At 40.2% G+C, this 17729-nt stretch overlaps 1 protein-coding gene and 1 long non-coding RNA gene across 2 annotated transcripts; one reads left to right on the top strand and one right to left on the bottom strand.

Moving 5' to 3' along the window:
• The first annotated feature begins 605 nt into the window (after window positions 1-605).
• Window positions 606-2613, top strand: LOC117769400. The gene is made up of 2 exons (XR_004615213.1): window positions 606-764; window positions 971-2613. It is a non-coding gene; the product is annotated as an uncharacterized LOC117769400 (long non-coding RNA).
• Window positions 2614-5423: 2810 nt separating this feature from the next.
• reep2 (receptor accessory protein 2) lies at window positions 5424-16114 on the bottom strand. Its single transcript, XM_034598276.1, has 8 exons — window positions 15853-16114; window positions 13233-13305; window positions 11799-11875; window positions 11464-11584; window positions 10763-10876; window positions 9167-9347; window positions 6680-6861; window positions 5424-6291 (listed from the first exon to the last, which is right to left on the bottom strand). Exons 1-8 carry the CDS (start codon window positions 15882-15884, stop codon window positions 6220-6222), a joined length of 852 nt encoding a protein of 283 aa, XP_034454167.1. The 5' UTR covers window positions 15885-16114; the 3' UTR covers window positions 5424-6219.
• Between the last annotated feature and the right edge of the window lie 1615 nt (window positions 16115-17729).

Consider the following 17729-nt stretch of genomic DNA (forward strand, 5'->3'; position numbering starts at 1 on the left):
TTCATAATAACAAAATATTTAATCTTTTGCCTCATCAGCGCCACATCATCATAATTATCAGGACTTTGAAAACATATCGTTAGAAACTGAAGAAAGAACCACACAGACTTGAAGGAAACTGCCTCTTGGTTATATTTCCGTGATATTAAACCTTTCATAGTTTCTCAAAAAACAATGAGATTGGCTCAAGATTTTGGATCCAGGAGTGAAACACAATCTGCTTGCTTTCATTTCATTTATTCTAGTAATATTTCATTTTAAATTAATATTTTTTTCTGATATTGCAACATTATTCTCAAAATGTCCAATGTTTTGCTTCTACTTTGCCCTAATACTTAGTTATAATAACATGCATCAAGCAACATGTTACTGCAGTGTGAGTGTATTTGCATAATTCTTTTAATCACTCACTTCCACACAATGGTGCTCGCACCCTTGCACCACCCTTTAAACTTGACAAACAGCATTTTATTCTGTACTCACAATGGAACTAGGCTTAGAAAGATGATTGGCCAGCGGATGGATATATATAGGGCTTCACATCTAAAAAACCTACGAAAACTGTCTTACTGCCTACGAAAATATACATTTATAGACAACCGTGCAGGGGTGGGCGATTCTTGGTCTCTACAGAAAACATTAAGATAAACTAAGACTAAAGAGTCTAAAACAAAATCTATTTTTTATCGTTTTATTTAACACCTGTCTTTTAGAAAACCAGCTTTGCCTGCCCCTGCACTGGGGAATAAGGCCCCATCCGTGAGGTAAGTCACAACCATTTCAAAATAATTGTTTAATATACGGTGTTTTGTATGTAGCCATGCATTCATATGTAATGTGTGTATGTATACCTATAAAGTCCTGGTAAGATAAGCATCAAACCAACTTAAACAATGAATATGTTTTTATTTTATTTATCTTAAATTCTTTCTTTTCTTATCTTTGATCTACTCTTATTTTTCCTCCCCAGGATGTCCCCAAATTTGACCATGGAGGTAATTGGTAACCGTAGCCTTTATTGCTCTGCCCCCAGATCCAGTCCCACATCAGCTCAGGTCCAAGGCTAACTCTAACCTAAACTGAACTTTGGATGTTTGTAAAATATAACACAAAAACCTACCTACTTTTTTTTACTGTGCCTGTAGTTTTAAGTATTTGATATGAAAATGAACAGAACCACATACGTTTTTCACAGACTGAAAAAGATTGCTTTTTAATTTTTGTATAATAAATATTTGAAATAGAGAGCACTATACTTTATACATAAACAGACCGGTATCATGTAGTTTGTTTGTAAAGCCCGGTGGAGTTTTTTATATACATTTGTATACTCTGTATATAGTCCACATCCTAATGCAATGGAATAAAGGAAGGCACTGTTACACATGAAGTAATCTGTCACTATTGCCCACATGCAAGTCTAGTCACGGAACAATACTGAATATACAACACTTTAGGTTACTCCTAAGAACATAGTTTAGATGACTTCGACTTTTTTTTCCCTCTCACTAAGCGGGACCCAAAAGAGGAAATGTCGTCAATCATCTTGTTGGAGCCACTGCTGCTTCCTAAAAGGTACATGAGTGAACGTCTGCTGCTCCCATGAAAATAAGGAAATGGGGGGAAAAAATGGTTATAAGCAAATCCAACAGCTATCTTGTCATCTAGAATAATGTATTAACTGGTGATAATAATGATATACTATTTTTAACATACTTCATCTAACACAATTTGGTTATACTTGGCGGCTTTGTATAATAATTTTCCAACTAAAATAAGATTAATACATCCTTGATTTGTCTTCCACTGACTTGGATAAGTCTTCATTCAGGTAGTCACAAACATGCACTGTGAAATATGTCCACTAACATTAATACAACACCACACATGTTAATATTTGACAAATATTTCTTTGCAGTTTAACTAATATATTCCCCGGACGACCAACAAGCCTCCACATCGTCCTTTACATCAAAAAAGATTCAGACGACCACGTTTTGAAACTAACAGTTAAGAGACAACAGACAAGGTAATATCCTTTATACAAGCAGTGTCTAAATACTTATTTGTATAAACACATTGAATAGACACAGCATTCATTTTACAAGCAGTCACAGGTCAACAATCCAGTGTGATTCATAACAACAGCTGTGCCAGTGTCTTTGAGGATGTTAATGTTTCAATAAGATGTAATCCAACACATCTCGAAGTGCATTCATATTTCATTTTAGTTATGCATTGAATGTACACTGGGTGACAATGGATGGATAATTAAATAATATAATAATTGAAATGGGAAGGCATAGAGAAAAGGAAGATCAGCTGGAAGGACCTGTAGCAAATGGAAGCAATCTTAATTAGTGTGGTAGAAGATACAAGGGATATTCTCCATCTGGTTCTATGTTCTAAATTAATGTTTAACACATGATTTTTACCTGTGGATTCAATTCAGCCCAACTTTTTTTTTTCATTTTTCAGGGAAAGACACCATCAAGAGGATGCTGATAGAACAACCTTTTCTTTTCAATTTCATTTAAATTGTCACGTATTTCGAAATATGCATCCTGAACAATGTAATAATGTGTGTATTGGTGCTGAAAAGTTTGAGTCTTTCAAAGATACTAACTCTAATGAATATCAGGGACAGGAAAGTCAATATACAGATGGTTTTTTGTTGGCTAAAGGATATGAAACAAAAGTATTTTCTGTTCCCAAGCCAATTTATCCCAAAAAAAATAGTCCCGATGTAAAAGTGCACACAGAAGAAATGATCATACGACAAATTGATGATTATCTGACACAAAATGGTTACAAAATACCAGGAGCAATTCTTTTTTTATATTCCCCCAACAGCCCATGTCTTAAGAGAGAAAATACTAAAGATCCTTGTATGTGCCAGCTTTTATTTTACGCCAAACAATGGAAGATTAAATATGGAATACGTACCATTTTTTTGTTCACAAAATATTGGGGACCTATTGGATTGAATTGTTATGAAGTTATTCAAAGTGTTCCTGATCGATCCGCCGAACAAAACACAAAATTTACCTTCAAGCAGAGCCGTAAAGAATTGAAGAATTTGTTCAAACATAAGGATACACAAGTGTCCTTTTCCATGGTTCCAGAAAAAGATAGGAACACCTTAAGAGAGGAAGTCACCAATATAAGTAAGGCTATTGAAATCTTGGTTAATAAAAATAAATCGTTGACCACTCATGAACATTTGCATGAGGGACAGAAAGTGATTGAATCGTGCACATGTAAACCAGAAATTAGAGAAAGGTTTTTTTATGTTTGGCAGGAAGAGGTAAAAAGGCAGGAAAAGGAATGTATAGGTAAAGAATGGATACGATTTCTGAACTCTGAAATAGTAAAGTCATTTAAACAAATTTTGGAGTCCATTTTAGGGGAGAAGAGTCCTATACAGTTTTATGAGATCCCTCCGTTAGATTTGAGAATTCTTCATCCATACGAGTCAAATGCTTCATCTTGCCCAAGGACATATATGGAAGACTGGCTCAAACGTAACCCTAGCCTTAACCCTCTTGCGGCTGTATATATTAAATCTATTTTAAATTCATTCGTTTAAAAAAATTAAAACCTGAATTCCCCTTTAATTGCATTAATTGGATCTTTGTTGTCTGCTCTTATCTTTAATAAAACCAATTCAATTGAGGCGTAGTGTACTTTTTTTTGCTGATCAACCCCAAACTGTGACAGCCTCAGCTCTAAGAAGCCATTTAGCTGTGTGTGGACAGAAACAGGATGCATTAGTATGTGAGGACAAAGATAAATGCTGTGTTAATACACAAAGAACAGAATCCACCTGAGAACAAAAAGAAGATAGAAGTGTGAGCCTTGAGAGGATAAACTATACACCAGGCAATAGCACAAAGATTTTATTTCCTTTATTAGTAGTTTTAGTACTGATACATGACCTTGTTAAACCATTGTCCCAGCACACATACCAATATCCTTTTTGACATGGAGCTTTGAGAATTGGCACAAACAATATATGAACTTCCCTGTATACAATACTGATTTTAAATAGAAAATAATCAACAATAAATATCCAAATGTGACACCGGAAAAAAAGGTTAAGTGGTATCTTGATAAGACATTGTTTACTTTTGATAGCGTAAACATTAAACTAAGAACTTATGGCCTTAAAACACGTTATGACCAGACTGAGTAGAGAACATAGCAGGAAGTGAACACAAACCTCAGTTTAGACTCAGTCTGGAGATCATCTACTTTGTGATGGAGAAGAGTTCATGTGCTTTCATGTGAAAAGAAAAGTGAACTTCTTTATTAAAAACACAAAAGAAAAACAATCACGTCCGACACCAGATGTTTACGAGCGTTCTCTGGTCTCAGAACATACGATTTGTTAAGACTAAGAATTTTAAACAAGAGCCCACAAATTATGAAGAAATTAAATGGATGTCAGCCGGCATAGGGCAAGCAAGCTCTAACTCTATATACAGTTACGTTTCCTATTTACATTGTGTTTACATCTTGTTAAGTAACTTAGCCAACAGTTGAGTTGGAGTTTGTCTCCCCCTATTGGTTCTTACTAGTGTCACACTGCAGACAGCAGTAACAAGTGGTGGTGTCATGCTATTTAAATCTCCCATTCCAGAGCAGTCAGAAGAAAGAGCTCATAACAGAACTAAAGTCCACGGTGTTTAGAAACTCACACAGCCTGGTATGACCCCCAACACACACACACACACACACACACACACACACACACACACACACACACACACACACACACACACACACACACACACACACACACACACACACACACACACACACACACACACCTCTCTGAAACAGCATGGGAAGAAGAAAATAATTCTCAGTCTCTCTTTTGGTTGAATTATCTCTATAATGCTTTATCCCGCTTTTATAATGAGGTAAAGTGTCACCATACAAACAATATTAGAGACGCCACGGAAAGCAGATGTTACCTCGCAAACACTGACAACTCGTCCGTGACCACTGTATTTAATTGGGAGAGAGCGCCATCATCACTCAGTTAAAGCGTCACCACACGAAGCCTGGATATGCACAGCAGATTATATCCATTGCCAATATTACATGACGCACAGAACTGGATAAAACAGAAGTATAACAAATAAATGATCATGAGTAAATCACACCCCAAGAGGGGGATGTCTAGATGAAGGATAACTAAGCCAACACTAAACAAACTACTCCCATGACCAGCACTGAACATGACATCGAAGTCATCAGCAGTGAGGAAGAAAGTTGACACACAAGTGAGACGTGAACATAACAGAGCTCACTCAGAGGTTTACTGAACTTTAAACGCTAACACAAGCGGTTAGGTCTAAGGTCAAAAAGGTTCAAATAACATTTTTAAAAAATTTAAAAAAGAGAGAGAACCAAGACAGGTTTGATCATAAATAATCCTGTATAACTAGACTGTTTCATTATAGGACATGGTAGTTGCTGATTGGTAGCTACTATGACCTAAGCTGTAGTCAAAAGTGTGAATGATGAGGTCTCACACAGGATTATTAAGGATGTCTACAACTATTGGTAAATTCAGGGTCTTAAAATCAAACCTGGTTAAAAGACGAGATGTTTCTGATGATTTCTACCATCATGGTGTGGTCAACATTTGTTGATTTGCTCTTCAACTGGAACCAGTTTCTAGAGGTCACAGAGGAGACCCAAACCAAAACTAGGGAAGGAGTGAAGAACGTAACCATTTACTAGACATGCTTCAACAAAAACAGCTTCAATCCAGAATGTCGATACACAACATGAAATAGTAACATGAAAAAATAGAATGAAAAACTGCAAATGGCCAGTTCATATTGTCTATTACGGGGACGTACATAGATGACTACAGGTTAAAAAGGGAAACGTTAGCCTTGATGATTAGATTGACTAATAATCTTCAAAATAAAAAGATGTCTGAGAAATATCCGACTGTTAAATCTGAGTGAGATGGAAAAATGCAGCAACCCAGTAAAAGTAAAAGAACCGTTCCCACATAAAGGTGGCCTCATATGGATAAAAACTAAATCTGTATTTTGCTCTAAAAACCAGCAAGAGCAATGCAATTTTGGTGATTGATATTATACATACATATGGTGGGTATGTGTTCGTGTGGAGACGAAACAGAAGAGCCGTCTGCAGGCTGTGGGTGGAGAGTGTAGGCCGCTGGATGCTCAGGCCTCATGGTGGTGTCTCTGCATTAATGGTCGTGGTCTTTTTCTTTGTCGGTTTCTTCACCGTCTTACTTTGAGTCTTGCAGAGGGAGGGGAACGACAGGAGGGAGAAGAAAGTAAAGACTAATTAATCCAATGACAGAAAGAAATGAAGAGAAACAACAGTGATCTAGTAAAGTCGAGAAAAGAGGTGTAGTGATGATTTAACAAGGGGTGTTTGATAGGTTTTACAATATGAGTGATGTGTTTTTGGATGAACTGCCAATAAATGACAGATTTTCATGTTCTTCTCAGGATGAAAATAAAAACTTTCCCTCCAGCGCCATCATTTGGTCAAAATTTCAGTTTGTTGTATCCCATAGATCTGAGCATGATGATCAGCAAGCTAGCATTGCCAGCAGTCTTAACTGTACATATGCTATTGAGATGCATGTCTTTCTCTTTGTGTGTGTGTTCATTGGCTCTACCTCTGTCTTAGCAGCAGGAGGTTTCTTGGTTGCCTTGACACTGGTCCCTCGTTTCGGGGGTTTGTCTCCAGCATCTTCATCAGAGTGCTCAGTCCTTGTGTCTGATTGGTCAGAGCTGTGTTGGGATGACGTGTCATCAGCAAGAGACGTGGCTGCAAGAGACGTGGCTGCCAAAGAGCGGGCTGCAGGGGGGAAAAAGAAAAAAAAAGGTGGTCGCTCAGTTAGAGTTCATGGATCAGACAGGTGAAAAGACAAATGACTGAAACCAAAGCCAGGGCTGCAGTTCGAAAGTCCAAATAATCTCCTTTTCTAACCTCGTTTTATATCAGGGTCAAGGAATAGTGCTGGAAAAAGATGTGATGGAGAAGTCGTAGGGAATTAGGAAAGGAGAACCAAGGTGCAAAGAAAATCCAACTCCACATTGAATCTGCTTCTTTTACTTTTTAATAAACAATTGTATTTATAAAAGAAAATACAAAGACTGTATGGTACTCTGTTCTCTGACAGTTAAAGTAACGTTTCCTTTCCAAAATAGAATGACACGTCCTGAGAAATGAGGTTTTCAATTTATATGGAGGGAACATTTAACCTTCAGTTACTAACAGGAAGAAAGAACAAAATTGATATTATTGAAAATGAAAATAACACAAACAGGACTGATGTTGAAATAAAACAATAATGTGAGGAATATATGTAAAGTGAACCTCATGAGTGGAGACATTTTGTGTATTTTGTGTCTGTGCTCTACAATCAGGTATTGAAATTACCTTTAATTTTGTATTTAGTTCTGATGATGACATTGTGAACTATCAGTTCAATATGCTTGTTGTTGTGACAGAAGAAACAGGGAGCTCAGACAAATGTGAGGATTTGCATCAGTTCTGGATCATGTCACAACGATTTAATAGCTGTTCTGTGTGGTTTTTTATATTTAACCTGGGTCTCTCCAGGTGCAACTACAAGGTAGCGTTGCTTTGAATGTTGCTGCCACAAAGACTTGTAGGACGCATTTTGTCCTTTCCTTTCATAAAGGATGGTCCGGTGTTTCCTATGCTAAAGGACACAAGTTGGGAAGCATTGATGCTCCTTTCCTAAATAATTTAGAGAATTCAAACAGCTCTAATTATGGCGGCCACTGAAATACTTCCAGGTCATTTTCATTTAGGAACCTTCTCAATCAAAATTGACTTTTTGAGCACACCCCAGATGATTCACCAGATACACAACAGGGTCCAAACTTAACTCCGTCACCAGCCTTCACCTGTATTTTATTGCCTCTGGACCAATAGGATTTTTTTTTTTAAAAACAACATTAAAATCAACAATGCATTAACCTCTAAACAAGATTTATCAAAGACAGCTGACGCAGTGCAGTCCCAGCCTCTCACACCATCCAGTGGCCAAACTTCAAAATACACTTTTTGATTCCACCAGTGTTAAAGTTGGATGTTGGTTGTATAATCACCACAGAGGGCTGTCCTCTGCCCAACTACCATTACAGCACCTAATGCTACATGAGCAGCAGAGAGACCCTCCTTTTCCAAAGAATCTCTGGTGACGCAGCAACATTTACAATAAAGACTCTTGCAGCAAGATTGGCAGTGGTTCATTTATCTCTGACAAATTATTCTGCAACATCCATCGTCAAATCACAGTGAAGGTTGTTTTTTTTTAATTCAAGCTGTTCTGTTTATACCTCCACCGAGGGGGTCGTGTTTCGTCTGCGTTTGTTTGTTTGGTAGCAGGACTACACAAAAACCACACAACCGATTTCCATTCAATCTTGTGGAGGGGTGGGACATGACACAAGGAAGAACCAATTACATTTTTGCGTGGAAACAAGTTTTTTCACTGTCTTTGACATTTTTGTTGATTTTGAAGAGAATTTGTGGATCTTGATTATAAAAAAAATCTGTCATGTTTAGGAGACTGATATTTATGAGTATGTGCAATTTGTTGCAGATCTAAATTAAAATCAGGATCTGGTGATTTTAAATGTGGTTTCATAAGGGGTCTGTTGGGCCTTGGCAGAGGTAAGCACTTCACTGAGGGCTATTCCAGTTTTGCACCATTTCTCTGTCTGCCTTGTTTTTGAACTTGCACATGGTTCCGTTGCTAGTATAAATTTAAAATACCCTCTTTTCGTCCATTGTTTCACTGTGTCTGTATTCAGTTCACAGCTCCTCAGGCCCACACAGGCAGCCAGCAGCCTGTGAGACAAACCGTGCTCCTTCCAAGCCTCTCCTCCCACTGGAATCACATGCTCTGCCCCCCTCCCCTCTTTGTGTTGTTCCCCACATCTCCTGCCCTTCCCTCCCACCCACCATCACATGACTCCACTGGGCTCGACCTGCCCCAGTCTCACTCTGATGAGAGTTAAATAAAGTAAGTCCTTTGGGTGACACTCCCGACTCCAATCAACAAACTGGACAAACTATGTATATAATAATGCAGATGTGTGCGGATGTTCACATTATGCGGCCTTACTCTGCCGTGTAGCAGTGCTCTTGGCCCGGGGCAGCGTGCTGGCCCCTGAGCTCATCTCGTCCATGGTGTCCCGTCTCATGCGGGCATCTGATGTGTGCAGAGCCAGCTCATCCTCAGCATTGATGAGAGTCAGGTCCTGCATGCTGAAACTCCGCAGCTTGTCTGACAGCACACCCTGCCCCTGAGTATCGTACCAAAAACAAACGCAGGCCAGTTAGATTTGAAGCTATCATGTGTACGTCCACTTAAATAAATTATTTTCTATTGTCTTTTACAGATTTTTGTGTCTATTGTCAAGGCACTGCAGTTTTAGTAATTTTTTATTACTGGTTTCATAATATTGTAAATTAAATATATTCTAGTTTTTGGACTGTAATTTGAAGCGTTTACTTTTTTTGATGGGTATTTTTGGCTAATTCTTGACATCTTTTGGACAAAAAGATTATTCAATCATTTGAAATTAATTAATCACATTAATAAATAAAGGAATTTACTGTTTGCTGCAGCACCAGTATTACCAATAGAAAATAAGTGTCAGAAATTAAACAATGGCTTTCACAAAGACTTCAACTGAATATAACTGTATCCTTGGACTCAACGCAAACCATTTGATATCACAACTTTGATAAGGAAATACCAACAATTTCCTGTTTGGACAAGCCCATCATGACAGCAATTTGGTGCACCTTCAGAAACTGTTGGTTTGGCTGGAGCAACAATTTGGTTTAGATATAAAGATAAATAAGGGAAAGAGAGTTAGAACGTAGAGCCTAACAGATATGGATTTTGGGGGCCAATGCTGATGTTTAGGAGTAAAGAATCATTTACATATAAATACACATAGTACATGTGAGGCTTGATATGTATTACAAGGTTGGTTTAACTAGTAAAGTAAAAACAGCAATATAATAAATAATACTTTTTTTTTATGTAAACATAAATGCACATCTGTTCCACATTGTTTATTCCGTTTTCATATTGGCGCGTATAAACGATACGTATATGTCGGTAAGAGGCTCATATCGTCTGATATTTAATGACCAAAAAAATGCTGTGTACAAGGGATTTTAACGGATACATTCTGCATAGCAATCAATCCGTCTACAGAGGCTGCATAACTCACACACTAAACACGACCCGAACCATAGATTTTGGCTTCAGGTCCATTTTCTCTAGTTTTACACACTTAACTCCAGTAATGTGGAGGTTGTGTAGACATCAGCACTAAAATAATGTGGGAATAATCAGATTTATGTCAAATAGACAAATGAAAAATACAGCTGAGAATTCATCCCAAACACACATCTTCTCACTTGCGCAACATTTAAATACAACCACAGTTACAATGTAACACTAGAATTGATACAACTTTATGTTTAGCAGCTTAAAAAAGCAGGGGGAAAAACAATGACCTCAGTGATCAGTTGTATTTGAAACACATTTGAACATCTGTGGCGAACTGCATAAAGACAGCATGTCAAAATAGGTCTAAAGACACTATCTACATTGAAGATTTTAAAGCAGCCAAAAACATTCATGTGAACATCAAACATTACTGAATTTGAAGTCATTCAGTAACCAGGCCACACAGCTCACCTTGGTGGCTGCAGTGACAGCAGCATTAGCAGCCAGGTTGAGACCCCGTTTTCCAAACCTCATCATGGTATCGTAACTCCTGTCTTTGGCCTGTGCTATATACTCATCAATCTCCTATGGCACAAGAGGACAGTGAATGAGGAAGAGAGAGCAATTAGTACAAACATGTCACTGTTAAATGACAAGAATATTTTTTTACGGATTAATACTATTGGTTTAAAATCTTTGGACTTCTGTAAGATCTGAGCAGGTTTTCTCTGCAGTGGCTCTCACAGTTAATAGACTCTACACCAGACTGAACATGTTCCAATTTCTGAATAAAAAACAGTAGAAAAGCTGAAGCGGGAAGTTATGTCGACGTCTGCCTGCCTAAGACACTAAAGACTTGGAACTATGGATGTGTGTGTGTGTGCGCGCGCGCGCGCACACACACCAGCGCTGCAGGTGGTTGATGAGTGAATCCTCATTTTCTCCTGTTTATGCTGCAGTTTGCACATTTAGCCCATCAGTAAAAAAACATTGCCCAGGTATTTTTTTAGTGCCTCAGACACTCTTCCATTACATAACATTTTCATCTGCAGTTAATAATCAGTTAACAAGCAGTTGGTTGTCAGGTTGTCAGATCAAAAATTCTAAATGTACATCCAGAGTGCATACCAGTTAAGATCTTGGAAAGGGAGTTAAAAAGGTCATGTTCCCACCTTCTCTTTGTTGGACAGGGTTGGGTGGACAAACTTGCGATAGAGGACACTGGAGCCTTTGGTGTATGGAGACAGGAGCCAGATCACGAAGGCGATCTTTAGCTCAAAGTAAAATGGAAACCTTGGCGATGAAACAGAGTAATAAACGATCAGCAATGATAGGAAAGAGTTTCATTATATTATGCGTGAAAGTGAACAAAGGTACTTTAATCAGAGCCATTTGTACAAAAAATATCAAGTAAACATGAACGCATCTATAGATGTTATATAAGCCGTTTATTTATTACAAGCTAGTTGGACGCGAGGGTAACGATCATGAGCAGCTCCCCACTCACCATGATAGGAGCAGGTCTGTGGCTGTCTCTGCTGTGGTGAACAACGCAAATACTATCCAGTACATCATCCACTTCACCTGGAGACACAGACACACACAAACACACACAGATGGGTGAGAACATAACAAAAATAGCACATAAAAACCCACAGCATCCAGTGCACACGTGCAGCGACATGTGGCGATAGACAGAAGCTACAGACAGACACAGAAACCCAACATATGCTCCAGTGGTTTCAAATCACATCAGTGAGCATGGTTAATCTCTGGAGACCAAGGAAATGTAGGGCATCGACTAAATATGCAGTAACCGAGGCACTTAAGGGCAAATTAGCTTGAGAGCTAATGGAAATGCATAGCAATAATTAGCATATAGCTTAATCAAATGTTACAGAATTCAAGACTGGACGGTAATGTCTGTTTAGAGGCATCATCAGGCCACAGGCACGCAGCCGTATAAACACACAATTCTGAATCACTTCAATCATTAGAAACGGGCCAAACATGAGGAGATGGGAATGAAAACATTGGTTCTAAAAATGGCGTCCTCCTCTCTCCCTGCGAACCCCGTCCCTCCCTCGCTCATTCCGTGGCCGTCTGCTTGAGCAGCAACTGAGAGGGGAGGTTGCCATAGTAACCGACCAGGAGGGGATAGTTCTCCAGCACAGATCTAGGCGGAGGCCCAGAATGCTGCCATGTCCTCCCCCTCCTCCCGGATCCCCTTTCTCTCATCCCTTGCAGTGATGAGGTAAACAGGGAGGACCCCATTTCGGTCACTCTCTTTTTTAGATCCACCAACTTCTCTCCTAGCTCGTAGCTGATGTTGTAAAACTCAAGCGTGGACTGTGTTGAGTCATAAAATTGAACCGAGAGAAATTTGGAGAATTTGTAGGCACAAATCAACACTAAGACAAAATGTGGGAGTGATCATTTGAACTATGAATCATTTTGCATCAGGGGGTTGGATAGCTTCAGGCAGTTAACATGCTTTGGGTGTTAGTCGCTGGCCAAGTGCGCGCTACATCATTGGTTTTAAAAAGGTCAAAACGATGCAATGTCAATTTAGGATAAATGAATTAGGATTGACAGAGATATGCAGGAGTTATATAATTTTGTTTGTGTCAATCTGGTGCCATAGCATCCCCCTTGCCGAGATTTGATTGGTGTGTCCCACATTAACTGCCCTGTCATGCTTATGACCTTGTCTTTCAGATCTAGATCATTCAGCAATCAGTCTTCAAGTGACAGTGATCGAAAAAACTAAAATTACTCCAGATAATGAATCTGTGGCCTCTGACAAAACCATGTCAAGTTTTTGTTGGACCTAAAAAGTATTCATTAGGCATTTGTATAAATTTCACAATGCACATTTACATCTTCAAACATTAGTGTAGCAGACAGGGGTCAGAAAATGGTCTGCTTTGGTGATACTCACATATTCCTTGACGTTCTTCGTCTTGACAGCCTTGTATGAGGAGTATGCTGGGTAGAGCGTCCCAAAGGCGAGGCTGAAAAGAGAAGAGAGAGCCAGGCTCAGAGGAGAGAGATTCAGTTTGAGAACACAGCCTCTGGGTTTTAGTGCTGACACCTCACAGAACATGTTTCTCCTTAAAAAAAAGCAGGTTAGCTATGTTTACTCATAGCTTACGTAAATACAAGTGGCTTTCTGTACTGCGCTACTTATACTTTAACAGTCAGTGTCTCCATAGCTTGATCTGAATGATGACGATCACAGTAGAGAGGTGATGGGCAGGGCCTTGTCCAGACACACCGGCCTGATAATCACAGAGTCAGGAAGACGGCAGCAGGATAAAGTGGAAAAACACACTGAAGTCTGCCAGGGGTGGGTCGACATGTGTTAGTCCTCGTGCTCAGAGGGACACTGCACACACAGCGGAGTTTCTCATGTGCATTTGGTCAGATCCTGTGCCACTGTGTTGATTTGTGCTGATGTGACAGAATGCAGAGTGAGGGGACGGCAGGGAGAATACTGTTCAGAAAGTCACAAGTTGTCTGTCTGCTACGGTGTAATCCAGTGATCCAGTGACTTAAAAGACTTGAACTAAGGATTTTAAATGTATCAAACAAAGTCTCCCAATGAGGCTTGTGCTCCTGGCTGTTGGCACCGTGAGCATATCTACCGTTTTTCTCAGCATTTAAGTCGTTCCTCTGTCCCAGTATTCATCGGAGCTGCTTAGTCATGTGTGCAGCGCTTCTCGGCTTTGTACAGTAAGCTGAGGCTGAGGCCTCTAGGCCAGTTGACTCCCTTAGCAGACACCCTGTGCCTCTTTGTGTCCCCATCTCCGGTTCACTTCTTTGGGTTTAACGGCTGCCTCTCCTCTTGCTTAGACTCAAGTAGCTGCATGTTTAAAGCAGAAAAAAGGGGTGAAAAAAACGACTGAGCATGTGTTAGATGTGCGGCGGCCATTATGATGCATATCCAGTCTCCCTATTGATGCATGACAACCAGAGGTGCAGTGAAGTGCAAGAGCCAGCTGGAAGCCACTAAAAGTAACAGTTTGCCGGGTTATCTTCTATTTATGTAATCTGAACTGGCAGAATATTCATAGGAATGAAAACAACAGTGACATTATTACACCTGGGCCTTTTCAAAGCAATGATCATAGCCACGTATCATTATGAAACACTTGAATCTGACAGTGTCTGTGTCAAACAGGTACACCATCTTAAAAACTCAGTGCCAGGATTAAAGCAGCATCATAAGTGATCAGGATGATGGCTTTAGTTGAGTCATCCACACTCCTGAGGATGTGCTGTGTTCAGGTGGAAGCCGAGGCCTGATACTGCTGCTACTGCTCGTCACAGTTATACACAAAAAGAGATCGATCCACTGAGTTTGTAATACTTGTAAATAAATATATGCAAGTCATCCACATTCTTCTTATCATCTCATTTAAAAGATATTCACCATTCTTTTTATATAATGCCACCGAATCTTCAACTTCTCTCCCAGCTTGGAGCTCACGTTTTAAAACTCAAGCCTGGACTGTGTTGACTTTTATAGTATCAACATTAAACTAAGAGAAAATGTGGGAATTTGCAGGCACAATTCGAATCCATGACTAAATCTGGGAGTAATCATTTGAACTTTGAATCATTTTGCAATCAGAAGGATTGATAGCATCAGGTAGTTAACATGTTTTGGATAATTGATAGCCAAGTGCCCGCTAGATCATTGGTTCCCCACCTTTTCGGCTCATTTTCATGTAGTCAGTTTAACGTTTTAGCGTAAAAATCTGACAGCTTCAAACAGGTACACCTGGTGGTCATACCACACGGTGTCCAGCTTAAAAACTCAGTGCCAGGATTAAAGCAGCATCAGAAGTGATCAGAATGATGGCTTTAGTTGAGTCATCCACACTCCTGAGGATGTGCTGTGTTCAGGTGGAAGCCGAGGCCTGACACAGCTGATACTGCTGGTCTGAACACAAAAAGGGATCGATGTATAAAGTTTGTACTTCTGGTAAGTAGATAATATATACAAGTCATCCACCGAACATGGGCCCAGACCCTAGACTGTATATAAAGAGACCCAGACCAGCCATGAGGTGGATGGAGGGATGGATGGATGGACATCCCTGACCGGGCTGCTGCCATCATGTTACCAGATGGTGGGATGCTCAGTCACCACAGCAGCATCACCCAGGCTGGGGTGTTTTTAGAAGCCGTGGCACGCAGTTTGGAGCGAGGCTGGCATATGAATGAAGCCGCTTTCACTTTAGTGAAAGCGTCCAGCCAACAACACGTTTGCCTGCCAGGTGGGTACAGTCGATGTAGCCAGCATACGTTAGCCGCCAGCAGCTAGCAAGCGGCAGGGAGCGGGCTGTGCGGCATCGTGGTGACCGTTAAAAGACAGGAAGCAGCGTCGGGACGGTTCGTGCAGTTCACGACTAACTAACACCTCAACCACCCGGGGGACAGAGAATGGAACCCGGGCTAGCGAGTCGTTCCGGTGCAGCGCTCAGCATCCAGACAGCTGGTGAACGGAGCCGTTCAAAAACGGCAGCAGATGCAGCCCAGCCCCGCATACTCACACGACTATCCTCGAAATGATCCACGACACCATGATCGGGGACCGCCGGCCGTGCGCCTTCCGCTACGAGGTTATGTATTCGGGTTAGCTAGCGGGCGAGGTGCCCCCCCATGCCCCTTCAGGACGCGGTCTGCGGTGACGTGAAGCCGGCTGTCTGTCCGCCTCTGCTGCGCTGCGCTGGGTGTCAGGTGGACTCACAGCTGCGGAGGATCTGCTGCAGTGTGTGGCTGGAAACACTTAAAGGGCCAGAGCACGCTGTGACGGGCCTCCGACACATTCACCTCCGAAAGCAAAACAGCTTCATTTCCAAATATTTCATAGTGTAAGCCCTGCAGGAGAAGACCTCAGGAGAAGACCTCAGGAGAAGATTCAGCTTTAATCAAACTGCAGTGATGGGTTGGGCTTGTGCCGAGTGAAGCACTCATCCTACCTGGTTCACCTGCACTAACTATTTTATAATCAAGTGTTTTTCATAAGACTTGCTACTTCAGAATCATTAGTGAGTCCTCCTCAAACAGTTGATACGGTCACTTTTTATTGTTTGTGTGCAGAGCTTTTTATATTCAATCTCCGATGCTGAGTGAAGTTAGGTTACTTTGTGTTCATCCTACCTGGTTTATCTGCACAAAGGGTTTTTTGTAAAATGTGTGTAATTTCAAACATGTCTGTGTGGAATGGGCTGTTTTCTTGGCCTGTGTTAAAACTCTGGAGCTACTTCAGAATTATTCCAAGTCATTAGTGAGCCCTCCTCAGACAATTCTACTATATACTGTCACAGTTTATTGTTTGTGTGCAGAGCTTTTTAGATTCAATCTATGATGCAGAGTGAAGCTACAACACATTGAGTTCAGCATTCCTGGTTTATCTGCAAGGAAGATTTTAGTCAGTGTTTTTCATACAATAAAACCTAATTTGCTTTACTAGTGTTCACTGAATGGCTCATATACATATTTTAATAATTTACTTAGCTGGTATTATTTTTCATACATTGCATGTCAGCTATGTCAGGTCTGTCAAGCAACAGACACAAGTCAGACTTCAAATCACAACTTTTCAAAATAAAAGCTCTGCAATTCAGCTTGATATAAAGCATTGCATGCAGCAACAGACAAGTATTTGTTTTTACTAGTTTGAAGACAGTTTGTAGAGGAGGAAGTGATTCTATGAATGTTGCCGTTTCTGTGTACATATTTCTCCATAACTTTTTCATATAAAAAGGTCAGGGAAACACAGTAACTTGGTTATTGTGACCTTTGACCTCCAGGCACCAAAATGTAATCTGTGAATCTTTGAGTTCAACTGAAAGTTTGTACCAAATTTGAAGACATTCTCTCAAGATGGTCCTAAAATATCATGTTCAAGAAAAACATAATTAACTTTGTGAGGCCACATTGAGCTTGACCTTTGACCTTGGGCTACCCAGATGAAATCCTAGCTCAAGTGAATGTTTGTGCCAAATATGAAGGAATTCCCTTTAAGTTGTTTAGGAGATATTGCATTCACAAGGAAAAAATTGCTTTGTGAGGTCACAGTGACCGGGACTTTTTGCCACCAAATTCTATTCAAGTCATCCTTGAGTCTAAGTGAATGTTTGTGCTAGATGTGATGAAATTCCCTTTGGGCCTTCCTGATATATTGAGTTCAAAACAACGCAAGGCCATGTGACCATGACCTTTTGACCTCTGACCACCAAAATGTTATCAGTTCATCTTTGAGTCAACGTCACATTCGCTGGCCTGAAAAGCATTCTGACATGACATCAGGCTGTGAACGGAAAATTATCAACAGATTAATTGATAGTAGAAATAAAAGTCGAAGCCCTAATTCAGGCACATTAATACTTGTTCCATGTCATAAGCGGCCCTGGTATCATAAGAA

This window comes from Hippoglossus hippoglossus, chromosome 10 (assembly GCF_009819705.1).
Source record: "Hippoglossus hippoglossus isolate fHipHip1 chromosome 10, fHipHip1.pri, whole genome shotgun sequence".
NCBI classification, from domain to species: Eukaryota; Metazoa; Chordata; class Actinopteri; order Pleuronectiformes; family Pleuronectidae; genus Hippoglossus; species Hippoglossus hippoglossus.